Below are 12,374 nucleotides of genomic sequence, written 5' to 3'. Positions count from 1 at the left end.
AAGGCTGTTATTTTGGGTAGGAGCCCTCAACGCACTGAGTTGAGTCCCGCAAACTTCTCTCCTGGCACGATCAAACCGTTGTTAAAGGTGAAACGGGGGAAGAAGCGGTGGCTGCCGGTACTTTGGTGGCAGGATTGGCAGCGTGCCCCGGTGCTGAGCATCTCAGCCACCCCATCTTTCTGCTCCGGGCTCCTGCAGCCAGCCGCAGCAGTTGGATGTCGGGGTCCCTGCCGTGCTCGGGGCAGCGGTGGCCCAGCGAGGCTGTGTGCCATGGCTGTCGTGGTTCCCTCGTGTCTCAGACCAAAGGTCCATCCACCCGCCCCGCGTCCTTCTCTAACAGCCGCTGGTAGCCGAGGGCTGGAGGAGCAGCACCGGCCCCTGCGAGCAGCGGGGATGCCACCTCTCCGGGCTCTGCCGGCAGCAGCAGTGCACCATGTGGGATCTTCCAGCCCTCCGTGTCGTGTATTTTTCCCATCTCCCTCTTGAGCAGCTCCCAGCCTTGTCCCTGCGCTTGCTGCTTCTGGGAGGTGGCACTAGCCCCCAGCAGAAGGTGGAGCGGGCAGCTGGGGCGAGCGTGCCGCTTCCCCCACCGCCGTCACCTCTGAAGCCGATGGTTGAGCAGCTTCTTGCCTGGCTCCGGTCATGGGGGGCTGCCCGCCGTGCTCCTCTCCCTCCCCGGGGCTTGCTGCTGCCTTTGCAAGCCTGAATGAGCGAGTGGCAGAGGTGGCGAGCGCTGCCAGCCTCTGCTTGCTTAGCTAAAGGTCCTGATCTGGTTAAAGGGAAAAAAAAAAAACAAAGCCCTGAATGTTGCCAGGGTTGGGGTACGGGATGCAACCTGCCTTTACCTGGGCTGTCCTCTTTCGGGTGGCCCTGGAACTGGTTGGCTGAATGAATGACAGCCTGGAAGTGTTCCAAAAAACAGGAAATTAAGGAATTTGATGGGGGAAAGAAATACAGTTGCCTTAAAGCATTCTGGTGTGGGTTTCAGCTGGGTTTGGATGCTCCCTGCCGCCAGGTTGGGAAGAGACCTCCCGAGGAGCAGCAGCTGCCCCTTAGTGCAGACCCCTGCGCTCAGCGTGGTCCTCTCCCAGCGCCACGGAGCTGAGCCAGGCTCAGCTAAACCCTTCCGCCCCTTCCGAGCCCAACAGCCCGGGCTCAGCCCCAGCTTGGGGCAAATCCCACCGCTTTCTGATGGCGGCTACTCCACCGAAGCCCAGGGGCTGGGGCCACCTTCTAGCCGCTCCAAAGGGCTGATGCAGACCCGGCGATGGGCGCTGCGTCCTCCATCGGGGGCCGAGATGCTGCTGGGCCCACCCTGGGGAGCCCAGGACCCCACAGCCCCCCCGCCCTCCCTGCCTCGCTTCCCCTCTGCAGCCTCTGAGTAGATTAAAAGGGTGAAAACCCCGTTTCCGCGTGGGGGGCTGGCTCCCAGCGGGATGCTCCGGTGCCTCTCCCTGCCACCGGCACCGGGTGGGCAAGAGGAGCTCCCGGCAGCTTGAGTGGCCTTAACTGAGTGAGTTTAAAGGGGGTTAAGGCGAAGGGGACATGGGGTTTGGCCGAGGGGCTGCGGGGCTGGGCCCCGGCAGCTGCTGGAGACCCGGCTCGGCATGCCGGGGCGCCTTTCCCTCCGCCGAGGACAAGGAGCCCCCTTGTTGGCTGTCCCCCCGCCCTGGCACCCGTCCCCTTGCCGGAGCCGTTCACCCTGCAAAGCATCGGTGCTTGGTGACCGGGCTGCCCCAGCGCTGCTCCCTCCCCTGGGAGGGTTTTGGGGTGTCCCTGCCCTGGGGAAGGGGAGACAGTTTGCTGGTGGGGCAAGAGTGGGGAGCCAGGCGTGTTCCCCTCCCTGTCTGCTCCATCTCCGTCCGGCTGCGGAGGGGCCCCTGCGCCCCACTGCCCTCCTCCCTCCCCGTTTCCGCTGGCCGGGCCACAGCCACCCGCACCCCAAGATAGGCATCCCGTGGCGTGGGCGGAGGGCTGGATTCGGCCCCGGCCTCCGGCGGAAGGAGGGTGGTGGGCACAGGCTGTTGTGCTGCTCTCCGCCATGGCCGTGTCCCCCCCACCACCACCATGTCCCCCAGTGGCACTGTCACCTCCTGCCCCTGCTCTGCCAGCTGGGCACCTCCGTCCCCCGGCCAAAAGCAGCGCATCCCCCCCTGCACCCCCGTACCCCTTTGGCTCCCTAACGGGAGCGGTTGTGTGTGCGGGGGGGCCCCTTCCTGTGTCCCCCGTCCCCGTGGTGCCCGTCCCCAGCTGTGTCCCCTGATAAGCAGGGGACGGATGTGCAGGGACGGGCTGTGTCGGGGTTGCCGGCCGCATTTCGGGGAGGCCATGGGGGCTGTGGCTGCCCTGCTCCGGGCCCTGCTGCTCCTCGGGGGGCCGCGCTCGGCCCCCGCCCTGGGGCTCCTCCAGGACCCCCCCACCATATACGAGGGACCCCCCGACAGCTATTTCGGCTTTGCTCTGGATTTCCACACGACCGAGGGCAGGTAGGGAGACACCGGGGTGCTGTAGGGAGACACCGGGGTGCCGGGGCCAGGCATGGCACCCGCTCCCCCCACCCTGACACCCGCTCTGCCCACCCCAGTCCCAGCGTGGTGGTGGGGGCACCCCGCGCCAACACCTCCCAGCCCGGCGTGACTCAGCCTGGTGCCGTCTTCCTCTGCTCCTGGCCCCCCGGCAAGACCCCCTGCCGCCCACTCCCCATCGACGCTGCGGGTGCGTGGGTGCCATGGGAGGATGGGTGGGTGCGGGGGGGCCGCCGGCCCGGCATGCTCCCCCTCTCCCGCTCCCCCAGGGAACGAGACGGAGACCCACAACACCTTGAAGCTCCACACCTACAAGTCGCACCAGTGGCTGGGGGCGTCCGTCACCAGCTGGGACGGCAAACTGGTGGTGGGTGCACCTGGCAGGTGGGTGGGCACCCTTGGGTGGTGGCAGGGTGGGCACCCACCCTGTCCCCGTCCCCGTCCCCAGGCCTGCGCCCCACTGCAGCACTGGAACGCGATGGACAGGCAGCACGAGGCTTTCCGCACCCCGACAGGCGCCTGCTTTGTGGGTGCCCCTGGGCTGCGGCGCGTTGCCTGGTACTCGCCCTGCCGCGACCAACTCATGTCCAACACCTACCGCGAGAGCTACTACGGTGAGGGCGGGTGGGTGGGGGGCGGCGGGTGCCCCCCACCCCTGGCCGGTCTGACCCTGCCCTGTGCCCGCAGCCTACGACAAGCGCTACTGCGAGATCGGCTTCAGTGCGGCCGTCACCCCGGTGAGATGGGTGCTCGGGGGGCGGCGTGCCCAGGGTGTCCCCAAGGAAGCCCATGGGGATGCCACCGGGGATGCAGAGGGTGTGCCCGGGATGGTTCCTGGGTGCGGGTGTCGGGGTGGGAGATGCTCAAACGGGGATTCCAGGATGGGGATGCTTGGGTGGGGGTGCCAGGGAAGGGGGTGCTTGGGTGGGGGTGCGCCGGGGTGGGTGCTGAAACCAGCTCTTCCCGCAGGACGGCGTACTGGTGCTGGGTGCCCCCGGCGGGTACTACTTCACGGGTGAGTCCTGCCTGCCGGGCACTGCCACCCGGGCTGGCCAGCGCCAGCGTACACACCTTTGGGTGGGCACGGCGGGAAGAGGGCACCCAGGATAGGGCACCCCCGTATGTGCCACCTGCAGCGGCACTGGCAGCCTAGGGTGGGTGCCGGGGGGTGCCCCATCAGTGCTGGCACCCACCCCGCTGTCCCCCAGGGCTCCTGTACTCGGTGGAGGTGGATGCCATCCTCACCCGCTTCCACGGCAAGTCCCTGCTGTGGCTGGAGAGCCCGGGGCGGCCCACGGCGGAGCCGGTGTCGGTGGAGTATGAGGACGGGTACCGGGGTGAGTAGCGGGTGTGGGGCAGCCCGACCCCATAGCCGGCTCATGCCGGGGCACGGCGGGGGTCACCGGTGCCCATGTCCCTGCAGGGTACTCGGTGGCCGTGGGCGAGTTCGATGACAATCCCAAGACCAAAGGTACGGCCGGGCGGGCACAGGGGCCAGGGCCACCTGCGGGGGGGGCACCCCGGGCTCCAGGGTGCCCTCCCCTCCCAAGGGCTCTGGGACACGGGTTGTGCCACCTCAGGAGTCCCGTCCATCTCTGTGTCCCCATGCCCAACCCAATGCCCAGATGTGTCCCTATGTCCCCATGCCCACCCCCAGTGCCCAGATGTGTCCCTATGTCCCCATGCCCACCCCCAGTGCCCAGATGTGTCCCTATGTCCCCATGCCCACCCCAGTGCCCAGATGTGTCCCTATGTCCCCATGCCCATCCCAGTGCCCAGATGTGTCCCTATGTCCCCATGCCCACCCCAGTGCCCAGATGTGTCCCTATGTCCCCATGCCCATCCCAGTGCCCAGATGTGTCCCTATGTCCCCCTGCCCACCCCCAGTGCCCAGATGTGTCCCTATGTCCCCATGCCCACCCCCAGTGCCCAGATGTGTCCCTATGTCTCCATGCGCACCCCCAGTGCCCAGATGTGTCCCTATGTCCCCATGCCCACCCCCAGTGCCCAGATGTGTCCCTATGTCCCCATGCCCATCCCAGTGCCCAGATGTGTCCCTATGTCCCCATGCCCACCCCCAGTGCCCAGATGTGTCCCTATGTCCCCATGCCCACCCCAGTGCCCAGATGTGTCCCTATGTCCCCATGCCCACCCCCAGTGCCCAGATGTGTCCCTATGTCCCCCTGCCCACCCCCAGTGCCCAGATGTGTCCCTATGTCCCCATGCCCACCCCCAGTGCCCAAATGTGTCCCTATGTCCCCATGCCCACCCCAGTGCCCGGATGTGTCCCTATGTCCCCATGCCCACCCCCAGTGCCCAGATGTGTCCCTATGTCCCCATGCCCACCCCAGTGCCCGGATGTGTCCCTATGTCCCCATGCCCACCCCCAGTGCCCGGATGTGTCCCTATGTCCCCATGCCCACCCCAGTGCCCAGATGTGTCCCTATGTCCCCATGCCCACCCCCAGTGCCCAGATGTGTCCCTATGTCCCCATGCCCACCCCAGTGCCCAGATGTGTCCCTATGTCCCCATGCCCATCCCAGTGCCAGGGGTATCTCTGTGCCCACCCCACTGCTGGGGGGTAGCCCTGTGCGTGCCCCCATGCCCACCCCAGTGCCAGGGGTATCTCCGTGCCCCCATGCCCACCCCAATGCCATGGCGGGGGCACTCAGGGCTCTTGTCCCCCACAGAGTACGTGGTGGGGGTCCCCAACAAGAGCAACACGAGGGGCGAGGTGAGTGGTGCCCGGCTGTGTGGGGGTGCCCGGTGGTGGGGACACCGCTGTGGCCGGGTGGCCCGGGGTGGCACCCCGGGGTGGGGACAGGGAGGGGGCCTGACGCTGCTTTGGGCAGGTGGAGATCTTCAGTGTGGGGCTGACCCTGCGCCGGCTGCAGGGCATCGCCAGCGAGCAGGTACCCCCCGCCCTGCGCCGGCACCCCACGACACCTTGCCCCACGGCCCTGCCACCCCACAGCACCCTTCCCCCATGTACCAGCACCCCCCAGCACCCTGCCCCACTGCCCCAGTACCCCCAGTGCCCCCCTTACCCCACTGCCCCCTTCCAGCACCCCATGGCTCCCTGGTGCCCACTGCCACCCTGCCCATTGCCCCGTCACCCCACAGCACCCAGCTGCCCCCCCAGTGCTCCACAGCACCCCTGCACCCCCACCCCATAGCACCCCAGCACCCCCATCATCCAACTGCGCCCCCCTCGCCCCACCACCCCCACCACCCAGCGCACCCCACGGTGCCCCAGCACGGCCCCCCCTCAGTGCCACCCCCCACCCTGCCCCTTTCCAGGTGGCATCGTACTTTGGGCACACAGTGGCCGTGGCCGACGTCGATGGGGACGGGTGAGAGCCAGGACTGTCCCCCTCACTCACCCCCATCCCCAATGGGAGCACCCTAGGGTGCTGCCCCCTGCCTAGCACACCCCTGGGTGCCACCAGTCCCCAAACCTGGGGACCCTGACACCCACGCCGGGCGCAGGCAGGACGACGTGCTGGTGGGTGCCCCCCTGTACATGGCCCGGCGCCCCGACGGCCAGCGCAGCGAGGTGGGGCGCCTCTACCTGTACCTAGGGGGGGGGCAGCGGCCCCTCACCCGGCCCCCCCAGACCCTGACGGGCACCCACCCCTACGGCCGCTTCGCCGCTGCCATCGCCAGCCTCGGGGACCTGGACAATGACGGCTACGGCGGTAACACCGGCCTGGCACGGGGGTGGTGGGGAGGTGGGGGCTGTGCCAGGGGACGTGCCACCCGCCCCTGGTGCCTGGTCTAAACCATTGGGGAAACTGAGGCAGGAGCACCCGGGCGGGTGGCGGTGCCGGGGTGGGGCACCTGGTGGGTGCTCACATCCCCTGTGTCCCCAGACGTGGCTGTGGGTGCCCCGCTGGGGGGTGACAGTGGCAGCGGGCAGGTCTTCATCTTCCGCGGGCAGAGCGAGGGTTTGGTGCCGGTGCCCACCCAGCGCCTCAACAGCCCCTTCCCCGGCCCGGCCGCCTTCGGCTTCGCCCTACGCGGTGCCACCGACCTGGACGGCAACGGCTACCCGGGTACGGCCCTGCCGCGTGGCCATCACTGTGCCACCCCAGTGCCACCCTGGTACCACCCGCCCTCTCACCGACCTCCTGCTTGTCCCCACAGATCTGCTGGTGGGGGCTTACGGGGCGGCCAAGGTGGCCGTGTACCGGTGAGTGCCCGTCCCGCCGGCTCTGGTGGCAGCACGGCCCGGGGGGTCCCTGCCTGGGTCCCCTGGCACCTCAGCTCTGTCCCTGTGTCCCAGGGGACAGCCCGTGGTGGTGGCCCGGACCCAGCTGAGTGTCCCTGACGGGCTGAACCCCGACCTCCTGGCATGTGTCCTGCCCGGCTCCGATGCCCGCGTCAGCTGGTAAGCCACGCGGTGGGGACACTGCCATGGGGACACTGCTGTGGGGCACCACCAGCGTGGGGACATCGCCCCAGGATGGCGGCAGGTCCCTGAGCACCCCTGGGTGCTGTCCCCCTCGCAGCTTCTCCGTGGTGCTGTGCGTCAGCGTGACGGGCCAGCACATCCCCCAGAGCATCCGTGAGTGCCAGCGTCACCCGGGGGGGGGGACAAGGGGCACCGCTGGGCTGTCACCAGAGGTGTCACCGGTGCCATGCCACCCGGCCCGCTGTGCCCTGCCAGGCCTCGACGCCGAGCTGCAGCTGGACCGGCTGAAGCCCAAGCTGTCCCGGAGGGTCCTGCTGCTGCAGGGCCACCAGTCGTCCTGGCACGAGGCACTGGTGCTGGCCCCGGGGACACCCCCCCTGTGCCACAACCTCACTGCCTACCTGCGGGTACGGGGACAGTGCCAGCGTGGGCTATCCCGGGTGGGGACAGCCGTATACCCAGCCCAAGAAGGGTGGGGGACAGGGATGGGGACAGTGGCATCCCCAGCTGGGATGGGGTCACGGATGGGGACAGTGGTGTCCCCAGCCCAGGATGGTGGGGGACAGAGATGGGGACAGTGGCATTTCCAGCTGGCATGGGGACAAGGATGGGGACAGTGGTGTCCCCAGCCCCAGGAGAGTGGGGGACAGTGATGGGGACAGCAGCATCCCCAGCTGGGATGGGGTCACGGATGGGGACAGTGGTGTCCCCAGCCCAGGATGGTGGGGGACAGAGATGGGAACAGTGGCATCTCCAGCCAGGATGGGGACAAGGATGGGGACAGTGGCATCCCCAGCCCCAGGAGAGTGGGGGACAGCGATGGGGACAGCAGCATCCCCATCCAGGATGGGGTCACAGATGGGGAGAGTGGTGTCCCCAGTCCAGGATGGTGGGGGACAGAGATGGGGACAGTGGCATTTCCAGCTGGCATGGGGACAAGGATGGGGACAGCGGCATCCCCAGCTGGGGCGGGTGGGGGGCCCGGGGCGGGGTGGGTGTGGGGTGCCCACCGGGGTGCTCTGCCCATGGGTGCCCCCAGGACGAGGCCGACTTCAAGGACAAGCTGAGCCCGGTCACCCTGAGCCTGAGCCTGGCGCTGCCCGGGGGGGACCCGGGGCTGGTGCTCTACGGGGACACCCTGGTGCAGGCGCAGGTAACGGGGGGACACGGCTGAGCTGGGGACATCGCCGCGGTGCCCCGGGGTGGGCACAGCCCCACGGCTGGGCCGGGGCATGTGTGGGCACCCCCAGCCCAGGGAACCCGCTGCCACCGCTGTGCTCTGGCCCCACGGTCCCCACCCTGTCCCCAGTGTCCCCAACCCCTCCCTGTGACACAGTCCCTGCCCTCCCTGCTGTCCCCAGTCACTCCAGAGGATGTACCCCCAGTACCCCCCCCAGTCCCTCTGGGGTGTCCCCTCTCTACCCCACACTATCCCCAGTCCCTCCCTGGGATGTCCCCTCTCTACCCCACACTATCCCCAGTCCCTCCCTGGGATGTCCCCTCTCTACCCCACACTGTCCCCTGTCCCTCCCTGGAATGTCCCCCCAGTACCCCCTGTTGTCCCCAGCCCCTCCCTGGGATGTCCCCTCTCTACCCCACACTGTCCACAGTCACTCCCTGGGATGTCCCCTCTCTACCCCTCACTGTCCCCTGTCCTTCCCTGGAATGTCACCGCAGTACCCCTGTTGTCCCCAGTCCCTCCCTGGGGTGTCCCCTCTCTACCCCACACTGTCCCCTGTCCTTCCCTGGAATGTCCCCCCAGTACCCCCTGTTGTCCCCAGCCCCTCCCTGGGATGTCCCCTCTCTACCCCACACTGTCCACAGTCACTCCCTGGGATGTCCCCTCTCTACCCCACACTGTCCCCTGTCCCTCCCTGGAATGTCCCCCCAGTACCCCCTGTTGTCCCCAGCCCCTCCCTGGGGTGTCCCCTCTCTACCCCACACTGTCCCCAGTCACTCCCTGGGATGTCCCCTCTCTACCCCACACTGTCCCCTGTCCCTCCCTGGGATGTCCCCCCAGTACCCCCTGTTGTCCCCAGCCCCTCCCTGGGGTGTCCCCTCTCTACCCCACACTGTCCCCAGTCTCCCCCTGGGATCTGCCTCTACCCTCCCTGCTGTCCCCGGTACCTCCCGGGATGTCCCCTCTGTACCTCCTGTTGTCCCCAAAGACTCCTCATCCCGCACCCCCCCACTGTCCCCCTGTCCCCCCCCACCCCCCCGCCCAGACCCACATCATACTGGAGGACTGCGGCGAGGACAACCTCTGCGTCCCCGACCTCCACCTGGCCGCCGACACGTGAGCGCCCGGGTGGGCGAGGGTGGGTGCCTGCTGTCACCCCAGGGTGCTGAGCCCTGTCCCCATGTCCCCCCTCCCCAGGCCCAGCAGGCGCCTGCTCATCGGGGCGGAGGCCATGCTGCGCCTGCGCGCCAACGCCAGCAACGCGGGCGAAGGCGCCTTCGAGGCCGAGCTGCGGGTGCAGCTGCCCCCCGGCACCCACTACCAGGCGGCCCGCAGCAGCATCCCGGTGGGTGCCATGGGGTGCCCGGGGTGGGGGGGTCACACCCTGCCCTTGGTGGCCATCACTCTCCATGTGGGTGCCCGGTGGTGATGGGTGCCAGGGAGTGCCCGGCGTGGGGGGGTCACGCCCTGCCCTTGGACCGTGCGGGGGTCCCCAGGGTGGTTGGTGCATGGGGGGGGTCCATGAGGTGTCACCCCCCCCGTGTCCCCTCCCCGTAGGGGCAGGAGAAGCTGAGCTGCAACCCCAGGAAGGAGAACGGGAGCCACGTGGTGCTCTGCGAGTTGGGCAACCCCATGAAAGCGGGCGCCCGGGTAAGGGGATGTGGGGTTCCCCCGCCGAGCCCATCACCCTGGCGTCGGGGCTGGCTGCAGCCGGCGGTGGCAGGTCACCCACCCACCCTCCCGCTGTCCCCCCAGATCACCGTGGACATGGAGCTGAGCGTGTTCGGGCTGGAGGACATGGGTGATGCCATCACCTTCCAGCTCCAGCTGCGGAGGTGACGCCGTGCCAACCCTCTGTCCCCTGCCCGCTGTTGAGACCTGGGCACCCGGGACTTGGTGGCCTCAGTGTGTCCCCAAATTTACCCCACCATGTCCCCGCAGCAAGAACAGCCCCAGCTCCGCCAACACGTCGGTGATGGTGATGGTGCCCGTGGAGGCGCAGGCGGCGATGGAGCTGCGAGGGTGAGGGTCTGGGGGTGGCACGGGGGACCGTGGGGACCGTGGGGGGACACTGACCCCCCTCTCCTGCCAGCAACTCCCTGCCTGCCACCACGGTGCTGCCCGCGAGCTGGCGCAGGGTGGAGGGCAGCCGGCGGCTCGAGGACCACGGCATCAAGGTGGAGCATGTCTACCAGGTAGGGTGCTGCACCCATGGGTGCCTGGGGGACTGTCCCCTCCCTGGTGTCACCTCACCATCCTCCTGCAGCTCCACAACAAGGGTCCCAGCACCGTCAGCGGGGTGACTCTGCGCCTCGCCGTCCCCAACCAGTTGGGCGGCCGCATCCTGCTCTACCTGCTGGAGCTGAGCACCGAGGGGGGCATGAACTGCACCAACCCCCCCGGCCTCAACGCCGAGCAGGTAGGGTGCTGCCTGGGGACCGGCACCCACCCGCTGGGTGCTGGGTGGGTGTCAAGGTGATGTCCCCCCACCTTCATCTCCTTCCAGCTGGAGATCCCCCGGCCCACGGGCGCAGCACCCCGCAATGGCACCCACCAGCGCGAGCGCAGGGAGGTGGAGGAGCCGCTGGGAGCCGGGCTGGAGGAGCCTGTCCCCACGGTGAGCGGGTGCTCCCCGGGGACCTGCAGCCCATGATGGGTGCGGGGGCTGGGGGGGTGCCTCCTGGGGTGCCAGGGTGGGGCTCAGGGTGACACCCGCCGTGTCCCGCAGGACTGCAGCAATGCCACCTGCGTGGACATCGCCTGCTGGGTGCCCAGCCTGGCCAAGGACCAGCGGGCGCTGGTGAGCGTCCATGCCCTGCTCTGGATGGACACCCTGCAGCAGGTATTGTCCCCTGTTGGGGACAGGGTGGCACTGTGTCCCCAGGGTGTCCCCACCATGTCCCCTCCTGCACAGTGGTCCCCGGGGACCTGAAGAGAACAGCCCTGGGGTTGCCAGGTGTGGGGTCATGGGTGCCTCGTTGGCTGCCAGCACCCCTGACGCCATGTCCCTATGTGTCCCCATGTGTCCCCACGTGTCCCCATGTCCGTCCCCAGCGGGAGAACCTCCTGAAGCAGTTCCTCATCCAGTCGCGAGCCTGGTTCAAGACCTTGGCCATGCCCTACCACGTCCGGCCCCGCATCCTGCCCGCCGGGGAGGCCACGGTAGGGCTGGCACGGGCGCAGAGGACACGGGGACAGGCTGTGGTGGCGGCAGTGTCACCCACCCGTCCCTCCGCAGGCTGTCACCAAGGTGGTGCGCGCCAGACCCGGGGGCGAGGGGGCCGTGCCGGTGTGGTGGGTGGTGCTGGGCGTCCTCGCCGGGCTCCTGCTCCTCACCCTCCTCATCCTCCTCATGTGGAAGGTGAGTGGGAGGCTGGGGGGGGGGATGACACTGGGGACACTGGTGACACCCTGCTATGGTAGTGGGACCCTGATGGCACTGGAGGAACCCATGAAACGGGAGACCCAGCCCTGGGGGTGAGGGGGCACAGGGTGGGGGGCAGCACCTGGGGTAATGCCATGGGGTGCCCCAGGGGTGATGCTGTGGGGTCCCCTGGGACCGATGCAGTGGGGTCCCCCGGGGCCGGGCTGTCACCGTGTCCCTCTTCCAGGCGGGTTTCTTCAAGAGGACGCGGCCACCCGCCGAGGAGGACATGCAGGAGCTGGCACCCAGCCAGGTCCAGGAGCCGGGGGGTGCCCAGGGCTAACGGGGTACCCCGGGGTCCCCCTGCGCCCCCACCCCACGGCGTGTCCCCCAGCCCAGCCCCCATGTCCCCAGCACCTCTAGGTGCTAATGGGGCACAGCACCCATGTCTCATCCCCAAGGTCCTCAGCACCCTTGGGTGCCAGTGGGGCACAGCACCCCCATCCCAGCCCCCATGTCCCCAGCACCCTTGGGTGCCAGTGGGGCACAGCACCCCCATCCCAGCCCCCATGTCTCCAGCACCCCTAGGTGCCAGTGGGGCACAGCACCCCCGTCCCAGCCCCCATGTCCACAGCACCTCTAGGTGCTAATGGGGCACAGCACCCATGTCTCATCCCCAAGGTCCTCAGCACCCTTGGGTGCCAGTGGGGCACAGCACCCGTGTCCCAGCCCCCATGTCTCCAGCACCCCTAGGTACCAATGGGACACAGCACCCATGTCTCATCCCCAAGGTCCTCAGCACCCTTGGGTGCCAGTGGGGCACAGCACCCCCATCCCAGCCCCCATGTCCCCAGCACCCTTGGGTGCCAGTGGGGCACAGCACCCCCGTCC

General features: G+C 68.6%; 1 protein-coding gene across 1 annotated transcript; it reads left to right on the top strand.

The window, feature by feature from the left end:
• The first annotated feature begins 2,328 nt into the window (after positions 1–2,328).
• On the top strand, positions 2,329–11,826 carry ITGA2B (integrin subunit alpha 2b). The gene is made up of 30 exons (XM_059830185.1): positions 2,329–2,486; positions 2,585–2,715; positions 2,795–2,892; positions 2,974–3,139; positions 3,213–3,262; positions 3,495–3,540; positions 3,734–3,862; positions 3,949–3,996; positions 5,216–5,259; positions 5,378–5,437; positions 5,826–5,878; positions 6,015–6,223; positions 6,398–6,580; positions 6,672–6,717; positions 6,811–6,915; positions 7,037–7,092; positions 7,195–7,346; positions 7,979–8,092; positions 9,165–9,235; positions 9,317–9,464; positions 9,677–9,769; positions 9,875–9,954; positions 10,061–10,141; positions 10,212–10,314; positions 10,386–10,538; positions 10,626–10,736; positions 10,848–10,961; positions 11,174–11,281; positions 11,358–11,480; positions 11,731–11,826. Exons 1-30 carry the CDS (start codon positions 2,329–2,331, stop codon positions 11,824–11,826), a joined length of 3,129 nt encoding a protein of 1,042 aa, XP_059686168.1.
• Positions 11,827–12,374: the final 548 nt, after the last annotated feature.

The sequence above is a fragment of the Gavia stellata genome, chromosome 28, assembly GCF_030936135.1.
Source record: "Gavia stellata isolate bGavSte3 chromosome 28, bGavSte3.hap2, whole genome shotgun sequence".
In the NCBI taxonomy this organism is placed as follows: domain Eukaryota; kingdom Metazoa; phylum Chordata; class Aves; order Gaviiformes; family Gaviidae; genus Gavia; species Gavia stellata.
Note: the sequence above shows the minus strand (reverse complement) of the source record. Positions and strands in the feature narration are given on the sequence as shown.